General features: G+C 42.3%; 1 protein-coding gene and 1 pseudogene across 3 annotated transcripts; both read right to left on the reverse strand.

Moving 5' to 3' along the window:
- Positions 1–10,870: 10,870 nt before the first annotated feature.
- Positions 10,871–17,670, reverse strand: LOC307167769 (uncharacterized protein). Of its 2 annotated transcripts, XM_079887063.1 has the most exons (7): positions 17,359–17,670; positions 16,210–16,392; positions 15,682–15,872; positions 12,022–12,156; positions 11,794–11,937; positions 11,393–11,519; positions 10,871–11,241 (listed from the first exon to the last, which is right to left on the reverse strand). In XM_079887063.1, the coding sequence occupies exons 1-6, from the start codon at positions 17,483–17,485 to the stop codon at positions 11,442–11,444; spliced, it is 858 nt and encodes a 285-aa protein (XP_079743189.1). In that variant the 5' UTR covers positions 17,486–17,670; the 3' UTR covers positions 10,871–11,241; positions 11,393–11,441. The 2 variants fall into 2 exon arrangements, with proteins under 2 accessions (XP_079743189.1, XP_079743188.1); XM_079887062.1 differs by lacking the exon at positions 10,871–11,241 and having other exon boundaries at positions 11,288–11,519.
- A 2,825-nt stretch (positions 17,671–20,495) lies between these two features.
- Positions 20,496–21,728, reverse strand: LOC307167254 (putative nuclease HARBI1; annotated as a pseudogene). Its single transcript has 4 exons — positions 21,297–21,728; positions 21,011–21,126; positions 20,864–20,960; positions 20,496–20,776 (listed from the first exon to the last, which is right to left on the reverse strand). The product of its transcript is annotated as a putative nuclease HARBI1 (transcript).
- Between the last annotated feature and the right edge of the window lie 1,086 nt (positions 21,729–22,814).

A 22,814-nucleotide genomic window follows, 5' to 3' on the forward strand; every position in this document is an offset into this window, starting at 1 on the left:
CACTTCACCACGTGACAGACGGGAATTTGCTTAAAACACAAAAACCACCAAATAAAATCACTCGCACATAACACGCGTATCGCGCCAGACGCTGAATTCTGCCGCGCTAAAGGTGTCTATCGTGTCGCAGGAGCTCCAGGCGCGCGTCAACGCGTCTTTACATTGACTTAACATGGAAATCACTCGCTCCAGACGCTCAAATCACGTTCGGTGTGAACGCAGAATAAGCGCGCTGATTGCCTGGGCTGCAGAAACTGTTCGAACCTATGGCGAAGCAGCGAGGACGCGCTAACCTATCGGGACGCTTCCCGTCTCGCGTGCGCCATAGTGCGCCAGAATGGGTGTGGCTGCTGACTATATAAGTGGCCCATTTTGCCATAGGAATCAGGTTAAATCGACTGAAGCGACAGCACCTGGACGTTCAACATAATAGCACGGCCGGCTACGCAATACTCGTTCCCTTATCTCTCAGGGAACCAATGTTACGCTAGTAACTGAGTACGTTCCCTTTCGAGAACCGTTCACTCGTATTGCGTAGCTATACGCTATGGGAACCCATTTTAAAACGCTGTGCTATTAGCTGATAACTTTGCTTTGACTACCTGGAGCTGAGAAGCCTGATACTTATAGTAGAACTAAAACAAGAAACCAACAGGGACCGGATGAGTTGAGGCCCTCGAAGGAATATATAGAGGCCTGGGCCCAACAGGGGCCATGACCTCCTATATATAAAGAACTAGTGCCTGCTGGGCCGGCACTTCCAAGTTGTGAAATCTTACAAATGTGGACGGCAAAGACCAGCCGGCCGCCACACAAATATCAGCAATTGGTACAACACTGGACCATGCCCCCTGTGGAATGAGCCCTGACACCTATGGGAAGAGTATTGAAGAGTAGGCTAAAGAGATAGCATCTACTATCCATCGTGACAATCTCTGCTTCGTGAACAGGGACCCTTTGGTGCGGCCACCGAAGCATACAAAGAGCTGTTCTGACTGCCTGAAACAGGGCAGAACGCTCTAAATAGACTCTGACAGGGGAGAGTAGATTCAAGTCTCTAACGTCTTGAAATAACCTGGGCTCTGAACGAAGTCAAGAGCACCTTGCTTGGGTACATAACCATGTCTCGGTTTGAGGACATCTCTGGAGTCATTGGGCCCAAACTCAAGGCAGGAAGCGTTCATGGAGAGCGCTTGTAAATCGCCTACTCGCTTGACCGATGCTAGGGCTAGCAGGAGTGCGGTCTTGAGCGAAAGTGGCTTTAAGTCAGCCGACTGAAGCGGCTCAAAAGGGGGTCCCTCAAAAGCCCTTAGGACCGTAGATAGGTCCCAGGCGGGGATAGAGGGAGGTCGAGGCGGGTTAAGCCTCCTGGCCCCTTATAGTAACAATTCAAATTCCAACAAGACAAACTACATCAAATAGGACAGTTGACACAGAGCGCTTGCTGAAGAGCAAAAATCGAACGATGTTGTGTGCCGGTGCACCTTTGTAGCTTCCGTGTATGCCGTCACACATTACGTCATGACGCAGCACCAATCAGGATTGGAATAGTTTCATTCATACTTCAGATGCGTTAGGCCAAGAGCATTCCCTATAGTGTTGTCATCGACGCAGTGTGAGTTCCCTCAAAAGGGAACACTAGTTTACGCGGTTGTGTGAGGACACTATTGGAATTGCTCCTTTTATAAGGGGCCAAGAAGGCACAGAAGGTGTGTAGGCACCTATTGAAATCATTGGCGTTCTTATTATTATTAGAGGCCAAGCACCGAAAGTGCGTAAGCACCTATTGTACAGTATCTGTTGGCGTTCCTATATTATTATGGGCCAAGCACCGAAGGTATATTTGGGAATTACCTGACTTTGTTTGCATTTTCTTGCCACTTACTATTAATATTTTGACATTTGGGAATTAGCATATAGGTGTGGGTCATTTATGGGCTCACTCTGAGGACACTGTTGGCGCTATAATAGAACAAAACATGAAATTGCCATTGACTTCAATACAGTATTGTGATAGAAAATGCTTTATGAACGCATTAGTGTATCGTTACGAAACTCAGTAGGAGTCATCAGCACCATGCCTTGAAGATACTCAACAAAATTTCCAAAAATGCTAATAACTTTTGAATAAATTTGCCTATAGTAATGATCTTAATAGATTCCTTGGGTTATGCCGAAAACAAAGATACCGATTTTGCCATAGTCAGCCAAACTCCCTGTCCGCTATCTTTATTTTCTTTTAAAATGTACTTTTTCGAACTTCTCCTAGACTGCTTTCACCAAAATCGAATCGTATCATCTCCAGGGGTCCGTTCTTCGTACGTCACTAACTCAGTTAGCTGGATTTGATTGGTGATGATTTGGCATGATCTTGGATTGTTTGGTTCTTCGACACTCATCCTGGACTTGCTGTCACAGCAACAGGTCCGTAAGCTTAAACCTGCCTCGCGAGCAGGCTTATTTCATGTTAACAGGAAGTCTTTCGAATTCATGTCTTGTCCGTTTTCGAATTAATCGCGTATTGCGAGATAGACAGGATCCTTTAGCGCAGCGCGATATTCTACTTATTGAGAGATATCGTTTTTCTCGTGAGGGTGTCATAAACATCATTAATTTGTTGGAACCACGATAAATGTTCGACTCGTCAGACATTTAACATATCAAAAAATAAAATAAAAAAAGGAATGTAATCAAAAAGTATGCAGTTGACTGACTAAAAATATCTCAGATGGTGTGTGACTCCATGTCCTATATTACAAATGTGGAAGCAAAATGGCCTGGATCTGTGCATGACTCCAGAATTTTCAGAGAGTCACATTTATGCACATTATTTGAACGTGGTAAGGGAAAAAGTTTAATATCAAGCTCACTGTATTACATACATTTATTCTGAGCCTAACAAAACTGCATTTTTCCATCATACAGGTGCTTATGACGGTATCCTGGTTGGTGACAGGGGCTATGCCTGCAGGGAATAATATTATGTCATGATGCCATTCCCTGACCCAAACCCCGGACCACAAACCTGTTTCAATACAGCTCTAGCCAGGACAAGGCCACATACTGAAATGACCTTTGGGCAACTAAAGGGAAGATTTCAGTGTCTGAAAAGTCTGAGGGTTGCACCTGACAGGGCCTGTGAGATTATTGTTGCATGTGCCATATTACACAACATTGCCACCATCAGAAAGGAGAGGACCCCTGTGGTGGAGGTGCAGCCTGATGATGACCTCCAGCCAGTGCACTTGGACCAACCTAGTGGCAGAGCTGCACGGACAGTATTGTGAAACACCTTTTTTATTTTTTAAAAACAACAACAAAAACCTTCATCTCTCTATAAATTACAGAAACGTCTGTCTGTCTGTGTGTGTGTGTGTGTGTGTGTCTGTCTGTCTGTCTGTGTGTCTGTTAACCACATATCTCTCGAACCGTTAGTCCGATGGATTTCAAACTTGACAGGTGTCTCGCTACGGTCACGAGTAAGTGCAGTGCCAAGTTTGACGTTGTTTGGATGAGAAATGCTAAAGATATCCTTAAATATATCATTTTTAGAAGGTTGTGGTTTAAAAATAAACATTCTGACATTAGAGGGTTGTATCGGTCAAAGAAGCCCCAAGAAGGTTGTGGTTTAAAAATAAACATTCTGACAATCTGTCAGCTACACTGTTTACTTCTGAATATTATAGTTTGGTTCCAAAACGTGATAAATCCATTTTGATTAATTGGAGTAAAAATGTGTTTTCTTTACCAAGAAACCAACAATTACTAAAAACACACACAAAAACTGATTTTGCACGGGCATTTTGCACTGCTCCCTGAATCAACACGCTTATTCATTTGTGGATGTTGGATGTTAACTGAATCTATATGTCAGCTATGCTGTTTCTGAATATTATATTTCATTCTGGTGCGCTTAACGTTATTGCTACTGTGTAATAGTAGCCTATGCTATTCACCAACTAAACATATCCTATTCAATGCGTTCACAGTCTCTTTCACGGGCATCATTTGTTGATTTCAAACTTGACAGGTGTCTCGCTACGGGCACGAGTAAGTGCAGTGCCAAGTTTGACGTTGTTTGGATGAGAAATGCTAAAGATATTGTTAAATATATCATTTTTAAAAGGTTGTGGTTTAAAAACATTCTGACATTAGAGAGTTGTATCGGTCAAAGAAGCCCCAAGAAGGTTGTGGTTTAAAAATAAACACTCAGTCAGCTACACTGTTTACTTCTGAATAGGCTATTATAGTTTGGTTCCAGAACGTGATAAATCCATCTATCTATAAATTACAGAAACGTCTGTGTGTGTTATTCGCATATCTCTCGAATGTGAGATAACCACTAAATGTGTGAAAACCACTATTTTCTGTTTCAAACTTTCACATAGCATCTTTAGGTTATAATAACATAAAAAATTCAAATCCAGATTTTGATTTTCAAAGATTTATTATAAAAACGGATTATTTTTTCCCAAAAATGCAATAAATTCATGACTTTTTTTTTTTCAAAATGCAATTAATCCATTGAAACAATATAAAGTTATTTTTGATCATATTGCCATCGCAAGAAATATCTCCTGAACTTTTTTGACGGCGATCAGCTCACAAAAACTGATTTTGCACGGGCATTTTGCACTGCTCCCTGAATCGAGGCGCTTATTCATTTGTGGATGTAAACTGAATCTGTAAGTCAGCTATGCTGTTTACTTCTGAATATTATATTTCATTCTGGTGCGCTTAATGCTATCGCTACTGTGTAATAGTAGCCTATGCTATTCACCAACTAAACATCCTATTCAATGCGTTCACAGTCTCTTACACGGGCATCATTTGTAGTAGCCTATTCACAAACTGTTTCCTCAAGCATAGCGTTTTCTCGGAGTTCACTGTGTGCTTTCTACCATGCACAAATAAAAATGTCACTGAACTTTTGCTGTGTAATTGTAACAATGAGCACTCAAACACAAACCAACAATTACTAAAAACACACACAAAAACTGATTTTGCACGGGCATTTTTTGCACTAGTTAAATTAATAATAAAAGACAAGACAATATGCTTAGTTCCTTGAGTTTTATTTCAATTATTCATTGTCAAGAAAAGCCAGTGATAGTCATCTTTTGCCTGCAATAAGAGATAAATTAAGACAGAAAACTCTACAAAACGTATCCACAGTAAAAGGTTTGCTTGAGGCACCGCAGTTGCACTCTCGCTCTGACTTGGTTAACAAGTCCTGATTGTCTTCTTCTTTGGGTTTTTACGGCAGCTGGCATCCTTTGAGTTGCATTTTGCCACCTTTCGGTTTTATTTACCCTTTGTTTTCATTCATAAATCTGCCTATTTAATCCAGTCATCCTCAAAGAACCAAATATCCATTTCCCACCCTCCGCACTCTCTCCATACTCCATACTTTTTACTGTATTATCTACCCGTCCTATTTTTTTTAACTGTGTTATCATTTCTTGTCTTTCCTGAGTAAATTTCCTGTATGTTGTAAGAATATGTTCTACTGTTTCAGCCTCTCACACATTCCTGTAGGATGTTTTCCTGTAATTAAATGTGTGCCGTTAAGATTGCTATGCCCAATTCTCAGCCTGCTTATCATCACATGCTCTTTCCTCTTTGTTCCCCTACTTCTTGATATACCTACTTTGCTTTGGATTTCGTGTAAATGTCTCCCTTTTGTTGCATTATCCCAGCTCCGTTGCCATTGTTGATTTATAGGCTACTTCTCCACACTATGCCTTTCCCCTCTGATTTTGATAATTTAATGTTGACTTCAACATCTCCTTTTTTAACTGCTTCTTTTGCCACCTTATCTGCTTTCTCATTTCCCCGAATTCCAGAGTGTGCAGGGACCCACAGAAATATGACATTTTTCACACATAAATACATAAATAGTATGAAACACATAAATACCAAACACTTAATTCGCATATAATTCCCCCAATCACAAGACAATGGTTTCACCGGCTTTGGCGGCACTGCGCCGGCGATTATTGTCAACGAACCGACTCGGACCTCGGATATGACGTCACTTCCACACAGTGTTGCCAGATGTACGATAATTATCGTATTTATACGATAATTTTGACCTCTGTACGATGTACGATCAATAATGGAAAAAATCCTATAATGTACGATAATTTCAGAACTGTGTGACACTTCAAATGATGGTCGTTGTAATAGGACTTCTCATTGATCTAGCCGTGGATTTCTACGTCTACCGGGGGAAGAACGTGCTAGTGTGCCTCACGAAGCGCATGTAAGGACCTAACCAATCAATTGTAAGTGCGGGCCGGCTTTTATCTATACTCCCGAATCAGAGGGCGCTCACAGGACGAGTGCAGAATGAATGGAGGTCTAAGGCGCTATACCCCTCAAAATCCACTTTTCTCAGGATATAATTTTTTGTCTAGTAATTTGAATGTTGTATTCGAAAGGAGATGCAAATAAATTACACATTGCTGGGTGTTAGATTTTTTTGAGTCACTTATTTGCTTTAAAAAGTCTTTTAAAGTGTCAATGACGTCATATACATGTACGACCAGAGATACTGCTTTACAGCAATCCTTCAGTCACTTTGGTGCTTTCGCGCTCTGCACTTTCTTTTCTCTCGAGGCATCGACAACACAGCTGACACAGGTAAATACACGTGCTAGAAGAGTTTTTGTTTTGTTTGTTTGTGGTCCCGCTTTGGATGCCACGATGCCATCAAGCGGTATCTCTGGTCGTAATCAGTCCTTCACTGACCAATCAGCGTTCATTAGCAGAATGCTAGCGTATTATGGGCAACAACTCAACCTGTAAGAAATCAAAAGGACATAAGTACTCGTTCATTCAACTTTCGACCTATAACCCATGTTGAACTTGCAAAATCTACAATCAGATCTGAGATTTCTCAACGGAAATCGGGTGAAAGAGACAAATTTAGCTGTCTAGCCCCATTGACTCCCATTCATTTTGCACTCATGGGCGATCGCCCCCAGTGGAACTCTGGTGGTACTACAACCAAAATTCGGTACAATAGGGCTTAATAGGGAGTGGGCAGGCTCTCCGTAGACGGGCTCTGGTTCTGGTATGTTTTGCGCGTCCGAGTCGGAGAAAAACATGGACGCCACCCGGAAAGCTGTTGCTATGGTAGCACTGGTCGAGTACCAGGCGCTCCAAAATAAGTATGTGCTTACTAGTTTACCTTCTGTTAGCAACGCTAGCCACGTTAGTGCACCCGTTTGAACACCCGTTTGAAACAAGGCTTCATTCAATATTGCACTCACAACAAGACCGATTCCCATACTCACAGGCAGTGATACGGACGCAGAAAGGTATTGCAGTAATACGACGAGTGATTAAAATTTAAACAACGTCATTTAAACAACCAAAGCGGTACAAAAACAATGAAAACAATTAGGAAAAAAAGAACTGTCAACACAAGCCTCATGCAACAAAAATAAAAAGGAAAAGTACCACACTGCCCACCTCTGAATCACTTTGTGCAGTAGGCCTTTCTTTAGGCCTTTCCTCCTGCAACTCATTGCAGTCAGAAATAATATGTACACAACTATAGTCGTCACCTTTATTTATATAGCGCTTTTTACAATACAGATTGTATCAAAGTAGCTTCACATTGATAACATGAAACTAATACAACAAAGTTTGTTTCAAGAAGAAAATTGCGTCATCGTCCACCCTAAGTAAGGCAGATCAATAATATTGTTGAACATTAAATGTCCCCAACTAAGCAAGCCAAAAGCCAAGGCAACAGTGGCAAGGAACCAAAACTCCATCAGGTGACAAAATGGAGAAAAAAACCTTGGGAGAACCCAGGCTCAGTCGGGGGGCCAGTTCTCCTCTGACCAACGAGCGAACAGTGTATGCTGATGATCCAGGCAGCATTACAGGTCAGAAGTCATATTGGTCGTGTCGATGAGGCCTTCACAGGGCTGATGAGGCTGTCACTTCAGGGATGCGTCATGGTTAGGTCCAGGCGAAGGTCCTTCATCAGATCTGGATACGGCCCGGATCCGGCGGACTGCGGTAAACCTCGGTATAAACAGAGACACTAATATTAGCGTAGACGCCATTCTTTTTATGATGTAACGAGTACATCAGGATTTATGGGAAGTGTTCCCAGTTCCGGCTGATCTAATCTATGCAGCCTAACATTGAATTATAAAAGTCTATAATGTGTTATGTGTATGCTAGGTCAAAGAGATGTGTTTTTAGTTTAGCTTTGAACTGACAGAGTGTGTCTGCTTCCCGGACAATGGTAGGAAGACTGTTCCAGAGTTTTGGTGCTAAATAGGAGAAGGATCTACCGCCAGCAGTCGATTTTGATATTCTAGGTATTATCAACTGGCCGGAATTTTGAGATCGCAATAGACGTGAAGGACTATAATGCGTTAAGAGCTCGCTCAAGTACTGCGGAGCTAAACCATTTAGTGCTTTGTAAGTAATCAGCAATATATTAAAATTTATACAATGTTTAATAGGAAGCCAGTGCAGTGTTGACAGAACTGGGCTAATATGGTCATACTTCCTGGTTCTGGTAAGAACTCGAGCTGCTGCGTTTTGAACCAGCTGTAGTTTGTTTATTAAGCGTGCAGGGCAACCACCCAGTAGAGCATTACAATAATCTAGCTTTGATGTCATGAACGCATGAACTAATTGTTCCGCATTTGTCAATGAGAGCACATGACGTAATTTAGATATATTTTTAAGATGGAAGAATGCGGTTTTACAGATACTAGACACGTGACTTTCAAATTAAAGATTGGTATCAAAGAGCACACCCAGGTTCCTAACCGACGACGAAGACTTAACAGAGCAGCCATCAAGTGTTAGACAGTATTCTAGATTATCCGGCATTCTGAGATGATGAAACTGATCAGGAAGATTATTGATAAAGCAATCTTTAGTGGCAGAAGTGATAGGTCTAACATATTTGTAACACGGAGTCGGCTTTGCAGCCTTGGCTAAATGAAGTTTACACGAGACTAGATAATGATCTGAGATGTCATCGCCCTGCTGCAGAATTTCAACGGCATCAACATCTATTCCATGTGATAATATCTGGCGTCCCGCCTGATCTCCATGTCCAGCCAGATCTCCGCGTCCCGCCAGATCTCCGCGACCCGCCAGATCTTCGTGTCCCGCCAGATCTCCGCGTCCAGCCTGATCTCCGCGTCCAGCCAGATCTCCGCATCCAGCCAGATCTCCGCGTCCCGCCAGATCTCCGCGTCCAGCCAGATCTCCGCGTCCAGCCAGATCTCCACGTCCAGCCAGATCTTCGCGTCCAGCCAGATCTTCACGTCCAGCCCGATCCTCACCTCATCAGCCCAGTCAAACTCACTGAGCAGGAACTCCGTGTTCGTCTCGGACCAGACGTGGGGATCGTCTGGCCCAGAGCCTGAAAACTGGTTTCTAATAGTGCCGACCTGACGTCCAAGTTATTTGACCCCGCTTTGATGTCCGTCCGGAGAGCTCGCAGGTCTGCTCCACGTTCCACTAAACCCACCGAACCAGTCGTCTGCCCAGTCAAACCAGTGCTTCACGTCAATCCAGCCATCATTCGCTGCAGCGCCCCCTCGCTCTCGTAAACGGAGGAGGAAGAAGACTTCCTGCATTCCCCAAATTCTGGAGGCCACCCCTGAGCAGTCTGCTCTTCATGTCTGTTCTGTTGAGGTTGAAGAGACTACCCTTTCCCTGTATGTTGCTGCTATTATGTGTGTCTGGGCCGCACCTGCCTCCCTGTCGGCTACCTCAGCTCCATCCTCTCCTGAGCCACATGTTTCCAACCCTCAGTCCTGCCGAGTCTTCACTTCACGTCAGTCCTGTCTGAGTCTGAGAGCGTCATGCCAGCCGAGCCAGAGTCTGTGAGCATCATGCCCCCCGAGCCAAAACCAAAGCCCCCTTCGCCGCTGGTCCCGTCCAGCCCAGAGTTTCCTTCGCCGCTGGTCCCATCCAGCCCAGAGCCCTCTTCGCTGCTGGTCATGCCCAGCTCAAAGCTTCCTTCTCCGCGGGTCTCGTCCAGTCCTGAATCGCCTTTTCCGCTGACCTCCTTCAACCCCGAGCTAAGACCCCTTAACTATCCCAAGAAAATTTGGGGGGGGGGGGGCAGTACGTCCTCTAAGGGGACCATGGAGGTCGTGCCGACAGGGTCCCCTGTACCGCCTGGTCCATCTGGGACGTCTGATCAGCCGTCTCCGCCATGGCCGCCCGAAGGGTCGTCTCTACCCTGGTCGCCGGCACAGCCTGATCCGCCCTGGTCCCCCGAGCTGCATGATCCTCCGTGGCCGCCTGAAAGGCCGTCTCCACCCTGGTCACCTGAACTGCCTGTTCCGCCCTGGAGACTTCCTGTCCTGCCAAGCCACGCCCTCGTCAGCCTCCAGGACGCCCACCCCCCTCCCGTGTTCTGTTTTGTACGGCGCTGATCGCGCCTAGCGGGAGGGGGGAGTTATGTCACATTCACCGTCTGTCTTTTCTGCACTACATTCCCCAGGATCCTCTTTGGCGCACCTGCACTCACTCTCTCCGGAATACTAATTACATACACCTGTTCACCATCAGCAGCCTCATCAACAAGCACTATAAAACACTCACCATAGCCCCAGTTCATTGTCAAGCCTCCAACTGGAACAGACCATGATCCGTTGTCTCCTGAACCTCTGATGCTTCCAAGACGTAACGTATACTCACCTGTGAAACACTAACCTCTGTGTCATTGTTCTGCTGTCTCCAGTGCTTCCAGTGTTTCCTCCAAGCTTGCTTGCTATCAACTGCATCTGAAAGAGAAAAGACAAGTATTTATGAATTGTGACTGTTTGGTATCTACAAACCTGAAGTGAACATGCTTACTTGCTGTCTGCCCCGCACCGAGTGATCTTCACTGAATCTGCACTTGAACTCACTGAATACTCACCTTGCACTCTTGTCAACTTGAATAAAGCTGTGTTTGGATTCACTTACCTCTGTCTCCTTGCCTGTATCCTGACAGACGTGAGACAGCTGGCAGACGGTCGGTTTAGCCAGTCTGTCTGATTCCTGACCTGAGGCCCAGATTGTCATGTTTGAGCTCTAAGACTATGTGCCATATTACTAGAGAGAAGAGCAGCACCATCCCAGGAGGGATGAATACCATCTCTTTTCAACAGGTTAGGTCTGCCCCAAAAACTTTTCCAATTGTCTATGAATTCTCTGCTCATTCATCAAGCCAGCCAGCCCACCCTGCGGAAGCTGCACCTGAAGCAGGACAGAAAAAGGGCAGCTGAGAACCTCCAACAGTTGGTCCATTATTATCCAGTGGCATTTTGTTTCAATCCTGAAAGGTTAACATTTGTAAAGATGTAAAGAACGCACCAAAAACGATCAGTTTCAAGTCAACATGGGTCACCTCTTGTGCTAGCAGAGCCCTTGTTCTTGTTGAAGTTGGTTTGCTTCTCCTAGTTGTGCAGCTGCATTCGGACTGTGTGCAGTTCCTCACGCAGATCATTGATCTCTTTCAAAAGAACTACATTGTCCTAAACACAGATGGCAGATGTGAGAACTTTCACACAAACAGAAACAATAACTTAAGGAAAACCCGGCCCACATCTGGTACACAAGGAATCCACATGTACCAGATGTGGGCCGGATCTGGGCCGACACTATGTTGCTGTCTGGGATTATATTTCTATAGGTAGACGTGGATCAGCATTACTGACATGACCCTGCCAGAACTAACGCTACGCTTGATTTCTACATGCACGTGTCCGATTTAGACTGAAGATACTCATTTCCACACTGTCCTCTCACCTTCATAAGTTTTTTATTGTTGGCCTGGAAGACGTTTGCATCTCTGCTAATCTGTTTCTTCATAGTAGTGATAATCTTCTCATAGTGCTCCCTCAGTCTGCTGTTTTCCCTCTGCATATCTTTGTGCACTGCCACATTCTCCACCTACAGACAAACCACACAAGCTCGCTTCACTGGAGGGCAAAATAGACAGAAATATGAATAATAACCCCAATGCCTTGAGCTTACCATATCTGACGGCTGAACGTAACATTTATAGAGCTCTCGAATGTTGTCCTTCAGTCCTTTTGGGTCCTGAATGCATTCCACACATGTGTGAAGGTCAGCTTTAAATCTCTGTACCAGAACCCCGAAGTCCTGCACCTGGAGAAGACAGCAGGACAGGCACTCGTTTACAAATTATAGTACAACTAGAACATTAGTTGACTATTTAATTGTCAGCTAATGTTCCCATAAAGGTCAGTTTTAAAAACAATTTACAAAATAATTAATAATAAATAATACTGTTAAAGGTCATCTTTAGCAAACCTCAAAATGAAAATTTTCTGTACTGTATATCATAATGTAGAAGTTCACTTTTATTATTCACTTTTAGTACTAATTTTAGTTAATAGAATTTTTTATTTTTAAGATCTGTAAAGAATATACTGTACAAAACAGCCATTTATTGGTTATTGTCAATAGCATGAAAATTATTTCTGTCAGGGGTGTAAAAGTACTCAAACTAAAAGTATGGATACTGAGTGAAAATTTTACTTAAAGGTACAGACTGTAGAAAGAAAGATGGCTGAGAGACATTACAAAAGAGAAAAGGTGAGTGGAAAAAAAAGGGTTATTATCAGGCAAGAGCTTTAGGACCCACGTTAATATTAGTAAAGTTTTCCAGCTAGAAGGCCTGAAAACAGATGGCGAGGTTGCGTTGTTTCTGCTTCATACGCGAGTAACATTGGTTTTGCTATGTTTCACAGAAAACAAGATTTTCTGTTGTTTAGCTCTAGTAACAGGACAGTTCTGAGTGTCATTGTTTGTCTGGAGCTGCTGTGCTACTGGCGGCTTACAACAAACTCTTGCTTGTATATACTCTTGTGTACTGTATGTTCTACCTTGTCGTTCATTTGTCTTCTCTTTATTTTGAAGCATTATCTTGCTTCAGCTATGATAGAGAGACATCCACTCTTATATTGCGTGTTTGTGCATTTTGGGGGTGGAGAAATGAAGGGAGGGGTGTGTTTGTTTGGGTTAATTTCAAATATCAACAGTGTTTCTCAGAAACTGCTTACTGCACCTTTGATTCAAAATATCTAGTCAAAAACATACTTGAGTGAAAGCAAAAATGTACAATTTTAAATTGTACGCGAGTATTATAAAATAGAACAATAGCAAAAAATAACAATAATATAATTACAGTAATTTATCCACTCCCTGGTAAAAACGTCAATAAATATTCACAAAAGACTTAAAGGTCCCATGACATGAAATTGTCACTTTCTGAGGTTTTTTAACATTAATATGAGTTCCCCTAGCCTGTATATGGTCCCCAAGTTTCTAGAAATTTCAATCGGTGTAAATCGAGCTTTTGCTATCTTTCTCTGCCTTTGAGAAAATGGAGGCTCATACTGTACGCGCTGATCTTGAATCTCCTCCTTGTGACGTCATAAAGAGGAAATGTTACCTCCCCTTTCTCTGCTTTGCCCGCCCAGAGAATATTTTCCGCCCATGAGAAAATGCGATAGGAAGTAGGAACGTGCGCGCGCGATTTTAGTTTGTCCACGAGAGATATCATGGCTTTTGATTGAGCGAAGCATAACAATTGCTCAATAATTGGATGTACAAATGAACACCGAAGGGTCAATACAGAGCTGGGCTTGCTGAACGTCTGAAACTAAAGTCTGGATCACTCTCTTTGGCTCAGCTACACACCTCGGACAAGTAAGTCAACTAATGATATATAAGTGTGTTGCTTTACTGTTTATGGTTACCTAGATTGTTACACGTAGAATGTGGCTGTAACATTAGCTATGCAGTTTATGTGTGTGAATACACACACTGTAACGCGAGTGTTGTACACTTCTAGATAACCGTTTTCCTGTTGGTTATATGGCGCGTGCGATATCCGCATTTCAAGATCGCAGAGCTTGATGTAATTGTAATAAGATAATTACAGACGTTACAGATCTCATGAAAAGGCAACAGTAGGTTAGCGTTAGCTACATGATAATAACTGTAAACCATCCGAATAAAGTACCGTATCCAGACATAATATTTTAAACTAACCATTCGGAAACGTCCTGCTGGAGCCGCTGAGTTGCAACTTCTTCATCCGTTGCTTCTCCATCTGGATCAGATTCTGGGTCAAACTGAAATGCTTGAAAGACTGCGTGTCTTCGTGCCATTGCTATATCCAACGTAAACATGCACGCCACGGTACCGTTGCACAAGATGGTCAAGGCCACACCCACCCTGCGCCGCCTTTCTCCTCCTCATTAGCATTTAAAGCTACAGACACCGAAACGGCCTGTCTGAAGGAAGCTCATTCTGGGACTGGCTTGTAGTGGCTATAATTCTGCACCGAGGCTGAATTTTTGGAAAGAGATTTCAGATACAGTACTAGGGACCACTAAGGCCTATATTAAAGCCTACAAAAAGTAGCATGTCATGGGACCTTTAACATTTTATAATGTTGATTTAAATGCTAATTGTTTTCAAGGTTCATAACATCTAATAAAAAACGTTTAAAGGGGTCATATAATGGTACATGCACTTTTACAAGTTGGTTGTACTGAAATGTGTGTTGGCAGTGCCTGTACACAACCATCATATAATGATAAAAATCCATCCAGTGTTTTTTTTAATCTCCTTATATGTTTTCCAATCTCTCAAATCAAGCCGTTCGACCGTGTGACGCCCATGGATACTGACTGAAAATTTTACTTAAAGGTACAGACTAGAAAGAAAGATGGCTGAGAGACATTACAAAAGAGAAAAGGTGAGTGGAAAAAAAAGGGTTATTATCAGGCAAGAGCTTTAGGACCCACGTTAATATTAGTAAAGTTTTCCAGCTAGAAGGCCTGAAAACAGATGGCGAGGTTGCGTTGTTTCTGCTTCAAACGCGAGTAACATTGGTTTTGCTATGTTTCACAGAAAACAAGATTTTCTGTTGTTTAGCTCTAGTAACAGGACAGTTCTGACGCACAATTGTTGATTGACAGCAGCGTTTCAACACAGACCCGCCCTCGCTCATGAGCGAGCTGTCAACCATAGTCCACGCGGACCGGCACGGTCATTGTTGATACGCTGGAGCGATGTCTATGAGCAGAATGGCGTCTAAGCGATTGTGGTGTTCTTGGGTGTAATAACGAACACAGCATCATTTTGATGTTCCTAAATCCGAACCGCTGAAGACGCAGTGGCTGAGTTTGTTTTTGAAGGGAATATTCCCCACGATCAACGTCAATGCTTTCATGTTTGCACGAATCATCATTTCACACACCAGACTGCTTTACAAATGAGGATCAGTAAAAAGCTGGTTTTGCTAAGAAGCTGCTCCTGAAAAAAGGATCAGTACCAACTATTCGTGTTCCTCAAGTTGTTCCAAACCTGTATGACTGACTTTGTTCTGCTGAACACAAAAGAAAATATTTTGAAGAAAGTCGGTAACCAAACGACTGATGGACCCCATTGACTTCCATAGTAGGAAAAAAAAATACAATGGAAGTCAATGGGAACCAGCAACTGTTTAATTACCAACCTTCTTTAAAATATCTTCTTTTGTGTTTAGCAGAAGAAAGGAAATCATACAGGTTTGGAACAACTTGAGGGAGAGTAAATGATGACAGAATTTTCATTTTTGGGTGAACTATCCCTATAAGTGTTCGTAGTTGCCTTTACCTGGTTCAACAGCATCATCTTCTCCTCCAGCTTGGCCTCATAAGACTGCATCATGTCCTCCAGGGCTCGGGTCTTGCTCTCCTCCATGCTGTGCAGCCGCTGCTCACATTCCTGCTGAACGCTGTGAATCTTCAAGTATAGTTCATGGTATTTCTCATATCCCAGCATGAGCTTCTGGTTATGGGTTGACTCTGTAAAAAGCAGCTTCAGTTAGCCTGGATAACTCTGAGAGGGGAACCGGCTGCTTCTGAAGATAGTAAACTGGTTAACATTACATTAAACGTTACAAGCACAATAATAGCATCATTATTTTAATTCAGTCTTGATTTAAGTTGTCATGAGCTTGTCGATAAAACATTATACATAGGAATCTTCCAAAAAGTTTTAGACCTATACCAATATAAAACTACCAAAAAAAAAAGACTTTACAAAGCCAACAATCATTACAACCGAGTGCTGAGTTCTGTGAATGTTTCTCTGAAGGGAACTGACTGCCTTGAGAAAGGTTGGTAATAACTGGAGACTCACCGTCTGTCGGCTCGGACTCGAGCGCATCTGTGCCGGCTGGCGGCTCTACGCTGGATGTGTCTGGATGAACCTGTGATTCCTGCTCTGGCACATGAGGACGCACTTTGGTTTTGCGGGTTTGGATGCGACGTTTCACAGCCTTCCATTGTCTCTCGAAGAAGTTCATCCCTTTTGTCTGTTTTTCTGCAAACAACAAATATTGATTAGAAACATCTGTTTTATTAGCACAGATTACAGCTCAATGATTCACTTGCAAAAAATCGGCGAAATTGCCCTTTAAAAAATGTTGAAGGACAGCATCATTTTGTCTATTTAACTGAACACGCATAGGCCAGATAAGGAAGGATTAAGGGAAAAGGAAAGGATTTTTTTTAAGGTTAAAGGTATAGCGGAGGATTTTTTTACTTCCGGGTGGAATGCCTATACTATTGGTCCTCCTAATTGTCAATCATTCTGGTGAATCAATCAAACTTTTCAAAAAGTGGCGAGGGCGGGTCTTATCTAAAATTCGGAAAGATCCTCCGCTATACCTTTAAGTGCTCACGGAAGAGATGAGTTTTCATATTTGTATTGTGAAAAGCACTAGATCTATGTTTTTACTATGGTAAAACCGTATCCATGTTATTTTTTGTACCAACCATGGTTCAACTAGTTATTGCAGTAAACCTAAAGTAAAAGTATGGTAATCATAACTAACTATGTAACCATAAGTTTTGAAACCATGGCTCAATTTGTAGTTAAGGTTTTACTACAACAAGATAAACCATAATTGTTGTAGTAAAACCATGGTTCTTTGTATTAGTTAATGGTTTTGCTACAAATACTGTGGTAAAATGATGGTTAACCCGCGCACTGGCCCGCTGGTCGTATGACAATAATGTTTTCTAGAGCACCATATTCTCTATATTGTAAAAAACATTCTTCATATCCAGCCAAGTTTCAAATATAAGTTTCTCCTTACAGTAAATGGGAAAGTCGCGGGATGAGTGGGAAGTAAACATGCACACGCACGCATCGCCGAAGCTCACTGGCGCCATCTTGTGCACCGAGAGCCCATTACAAGCACAGTTCTGCTGATATATGCTGTGCTACATACAAGTCCATTTATGTCGGATTAATTATGTGTCAGTTCTGGTGTGTTCTCAGTACCTGTTGTGTGGTCTCTCGGGTCAGTCGCCTCAGTTGTCCTGCGTTTCGGCTTTCTCCTAGAGGACACTCTCAGCGGCCGAGCGTCCTCGGACAAGCTCTCCAGCTCCAGTGGGAAGTTTGCAGACATGATATCAGATTGACACTGACACTGCGTTTGTACACTTCGTCCGCTAGTGACTCTACTGAACTATGATCACCTGAGCTGAAGATTCCGTCAAAGTAACTAAATTTATATTGTATATTAAATGACACCGTATTCTGTCAGATTCTGAATCTCAACGAGCTGTGTAGACTCTATTTGTCTGTTGTTTATAGCGGTAGAATGCGTTTGTAAGTACACTTTCTCTGTTAGCCTGATAACCGCCGCTGTCCTGAACAACTCAGTCTGTGACGTCATGTGGAACTCGCGCTCTCTGTGACGTCACAGCTGCTGCTCTGCTAGCGGTCGAACACGCATAATATAGTTCACCCAAAAATGACAAAAATAAAAAAAAACTGTGTAAAAAAATAAACTGTTGCAAATGTGTAAATGACTTGCTGTGTGCATGGGGAAACACAGTTCCAGAAATAACCCGATTTGTACAGTTGCGTCATTCTTTTACCTGTGCTTCCAGTTTTGGCACGATTCTCTCACTCATTGAGTTTTGCAAGTGTGAAGAGGAGGGCGGGTCCACCTTCTTCATGTAGCCAATCAGATGAGCTTCTCGCTGACTCTAGGTTACTCTTATTTGATTGGTTTAATGAACACGCCAGTCACCAGAACACATCTATCTCCATTTGGCTCAGAAACGTTCTCGTTGCCGAAATGGCACTTTTAATGCACACATACATGTTAAATAAATAGATTAAAAAAAATAATAATTCATGATTGCTTAATAAGCTGTGCACCATTAGGCTGATTAAGGCTGACTAACATTCATACTGAATTTCAAGCTGGTGTTAACGTTATTGGATTGAACTCTTATATATATTATATAATCTGTTACACCACTGTGCTGATGTTAAACTTTACAATCAAAACATGTAATACCCGTTCTTTATGTAATAATACCATTCTGATGCAGTGTCACATCATGTCTCTGTTCATGGTATTTAACACTCAATTATATATTTTGAAATATTGTCTTGGTCGCACTGTCAATATTGATTCTGATTAGGGATTACTTCCGTGTGACTGATCAAGCTATTTTTTGTAGCTAGTATGAATAACAAAATGCTTTCTCTGTGTCCAGATTCGACTGTAATGAAAAACTGATACTAAATCAACATAAACTCAACTTTGACAAAAAGTAACTAATTATGTCTGAATAAAAACCCAGCAACCAGGGAATATACAGCATCTTGATATGATTATAGGGCTATACAGCCGTCTAGTCACTAGACTCTAGTGGTTACACGATGGCAAGCGGCAACCTCCCCGTCTCTCTCTTGAAACCAACACGGAAGTGAGTTAAACTGCAATTCATTGACTGGCCACTTGAGGCTGGCTGCAGAAGTGAGTCAAATCTGTCTCTCCCCCATGTTAAAATGACCAACTTTACAGCAGAAAAAAACATGTTTACAGCCTGGATCTCAATGTGGCTTTGGTCTATACAGCTAATTTTGCCCTTCATAACAACTGTGAGGGGGGTGAATTTTTTTATAACTCATCCGTTTAGTTGATTAATATTTAAAGTTCTGCATAATTAAGGGTGTGGCCACTTGAGTGACAGGTGGATTGCCGCTGATGTCAATGCTAGCCGTTTGTCTGCTAGCCTGGCTAACGTCAGACCTCTTTCTCATTGAGACGTGGTCTGGGAACCACATGTTCATTTTCTCGTATTTGAGGCGTGGTTTACGAATGCCCAGAGCCGTTTATTGGGCGCTACGAATGTCTATCAAATGCACCTGTACGCACCAATCGTTTCAAATTATACCAGATGAGGTATGTAGAGCGACAGAAATTCGACGAGGAAGAAGACAATGGCTGAAGAAGACTAAACTACTTAGAACACTATCTAAGGCTGCATCGAAAGGTAACTTCGCGTCTGGTGCCATGTTGGATCCATAGATATAAACAAACTGCTTCGGTGTGTCGCTGCGCTCAAGGCAGCATGGGGAAACCCAGGCTATTTGTCTGCTGTTACTAGCCGTCACTTCACCTCAGCAAATGTTAGCTGCTGAACTTGCCATCTCTGCAGTGTTTTGTGCTTTTTTTCGGGATTATTTCATACAATTTAATACACCCACGGCTTAGGATTCCGTCGTTGTCATCGAGTATCATTCGAGAGAACAACCAGCGCTGTTGTTTTCCTCTGTGAACATGCACTAACGTTAATGGATGTCTGACAATTTTGTTGCTTTTTGGAGTTTTCAGATTTAAAAAAGGTCTATAGATATAAAGGCTCGTTCGTTCTGCTCTCACGGAACAGATTATAATATGCTTATGTACCGTCAGATGAAATCATGCAGGTGTCGGCGCTTTCTCCGTCCATGCAATAAATGCACATCCTTGAATGAGCGCGGATTTTCTAGCGCATTTACTTGAACTTCATAGGCAATATATCTATAGTTTAACCCATTTGAGAGGCGGCCAAAATCGGAATTTAAAATGGACTGAATAATAAGCTCTCTATGAACTTGACGAGCGATGCCGCGCTGACGGACCATAGACTATAAAAGAGAGTGACTGACATGTATGCACATAAATCAGTCACACATACACTCTCAGAGTAATATTAAGTTACTGAATAATACATTTTCAACTAGCAGAATAGTACAGAATCACGATACACAGTCTCACTTGTAGCCATGTCTTTTAACTATTATAATATTTCGAAGGGCAAAAATAGGAACTTTTAATTGGCTTTACATCATCAACTGTCACTATAGCGCGAGGCCCTGTGCAGTCGCAGACTTGGTACTGTCAGTAGCATAACGTTATAGCATTACCTCCCCAGCCTGAGCTAACTCGATCACATCAGATAGCCAGGCTCCTCAGCTCCACTCACGCCCGCCTCTTTGCCCATTTTCTGTTATCCGGGAGTGACACAAGGCCAAGATGGCGACGGCCTGCTCCGCCCACTTTAGGCTTCAAAAATGCTCTTCAGAAACCTACGTGTGACGTCACGGACACTACGTCCATATTTTTTTACAGTCTATATGGGTGGTACTCGCTCCTTTCTGATAGTGGCTATATTATGCAGAATGGCACATGCAGCCACTATCTATGATGCCCGCTCTGGTGACACTCTTAAACGCCTAAGGCAGTTGAAACGTGCCTTTAGGATGCCAAAGGTCATCTTGATCTTGACCCTGGTTTTACTGAGGGCCACATCGAAGCGGTTTTGTGGCCCTGTCTGAGGGTCAGGATAAGGGGTTAGCAAAAACCTCTGGCATGCATAACCTCTATCTCCTACCAACAGGCCATCAAAAAGCCCTGTCGTAGAACAGAAAAGGGGAAAATTGTGTAAGTTTTGCTATTAAAATTAAAACTTTAAAGTGTACTGTACCAAATTTAACTTGCCTTCCTCAAAGCGCTGACACAAAATTCGTGAGTCATGCACTGAGCCAGGCCATTTGGCATCCAAACTTGTGATCATGCATTCATGATCACAAGTCATCTGCAGATGAAATGTACAGTAATTTCACATAGGCTATATAGTAGCCCTACCTGAACATTAAGGCTGTGAAAGGACTTTCTGTTCACATAATCTGCCTCATGTTCTCCTAGAGCTGTGGAGATTGCAACATGTGTGCAGTCTATTGCTCCTGTGACTCTAGGGAATCCGATCATAGTAATTAAAAAGATATATTTAAAATCATTCTTAACAGGTAGCTACTGTAGACTACTGTATAATAGATTTCTAAGTGTGAAATATGCTTTTTTGAAGAAGAAAAAAACTGAGTGTGAAAGGTTAAATTTGTTCATGTGATGTCACCCTATCAAGATATCTTACCGGCAATTTTATAAAAGCCTTCTTTTATGGACATGGTCGATAAATGTCCAGGGAACACAATGAAGCCATAATGCACCCCTGCAGAGCGAGGACCACCTTGCGAATGGTTCGACAGACCGTGTTTTTCCCTAGATTCTCTGCATCACCGACCGCATACAAGTATGTACCACTTGCAAAAAAACGCAACGCAATACATACCATTTGCGGTACAGTAAGGGCATGGCTTCGACGAGTCACATTTGTTATGTGCGGCTCAAGAAGTTCACAAAGATAAGACATTCCTTCCGTGGAAAATCTGTATCTTTCATACAAGTAAGTATCAGGAAAGTCAAATGGATTTTGTCTGTCCCTAAAAACTCTTTCTCTACGAAGTGCTCGTCTTACAATTTGCGCGGAGATGTCCACAGGATTTGGGAGAAAAGGTGAAGCCATTGCAACAGAGAACAGATGCTGGGAATTAGTTACGTCACCTATATGTTTCTCTGCTCACAGCTGATTGGTCAAACTTCAGTCTGAGATCTGAATACAGAACATAACCTGCCCCGGAGCAGGTTAGCCACGCAGCCGCACACCGACTAAAGCCGAGCTACTTGCATAGTACCTAAAACCCAGGGTTGGCGGAAACTAAACATAGCTGGCTAGCCACCTAAACCGGCTTCATGGTATAGGCCCCTGGGGCCTGTTTCAGAAAGGAGGTTCAACCAACTCTGAGTTAAAACTTGAACTCTGAGTTGACTTACCCTGAGATGGGAAACTCTGAGTTTTCGGTTTTAGAACAGCTGAAATGAGTTAGTTCAATCAACTCTGAGTTAAGCGCGTGCACCACAACTATAAAAAGCCATTATCAATGGAGCGCAGATATTATGAGTCACCATGGCAACAGCGCCAGACAAAAAGAGGTCTTCATATTTCTCAACAGTTTGAACATTATTACTGTAATTTTACAGCATTAGAACATTAATACTGTAATTTAATTGTAGGGATTACTCTTAATTTAAAGTAAAATCTGATGTATTTGCATTAGACTATAGAACAATTCTGTATATTTAACATTTATATTATATACATTTCTATTATTATATATATTTATATTTTTAATGTAACCTTCTCCCTCTACACACTTTGATCAATTCAAGAATAATTCATGCGATTGTATATTGTTTATTTGAAAGCATTATAAGTGCAGTTTCTTGTCTCTCCTTGCATTGTTCAAGTGGTTGAGGTTGATATGGGATTTAGTAATTAGTAATAAGTAGACCAATACTTTCTAAAGATAGTCATTATTACATTGATATAATTACACTGTTGAAGATGTCATTTGTAGTTAGTAATACAAGTAACTTACCCCACTGTTCTAATATCAGAGGTGAAAGTGGAAGAACAGTAGGCCTATGTTATTCAACCTAATTTTAATTTTCATGTAGGGACAATCCTGCAGGCATTAAAAGAACATGGCAGCAGCTGAAAATTAAATATAAAAACATAATTCAATCAGGTAAGGCTTGAGCATATCATGGG

The sequence above is a fragment of the Squalius cephalus genome (assembly GCF_949319135.1).
Source record: "Squalius cephalus genome assembly, chromosome: 11".
Taxonomy (NCBI): domain Eukaryota; kingdom Metazoa; phylum Chordata; class Actinopteri; order Cypriniformes; family Leuciscidae; genus Squalius; species Squalius cephalus.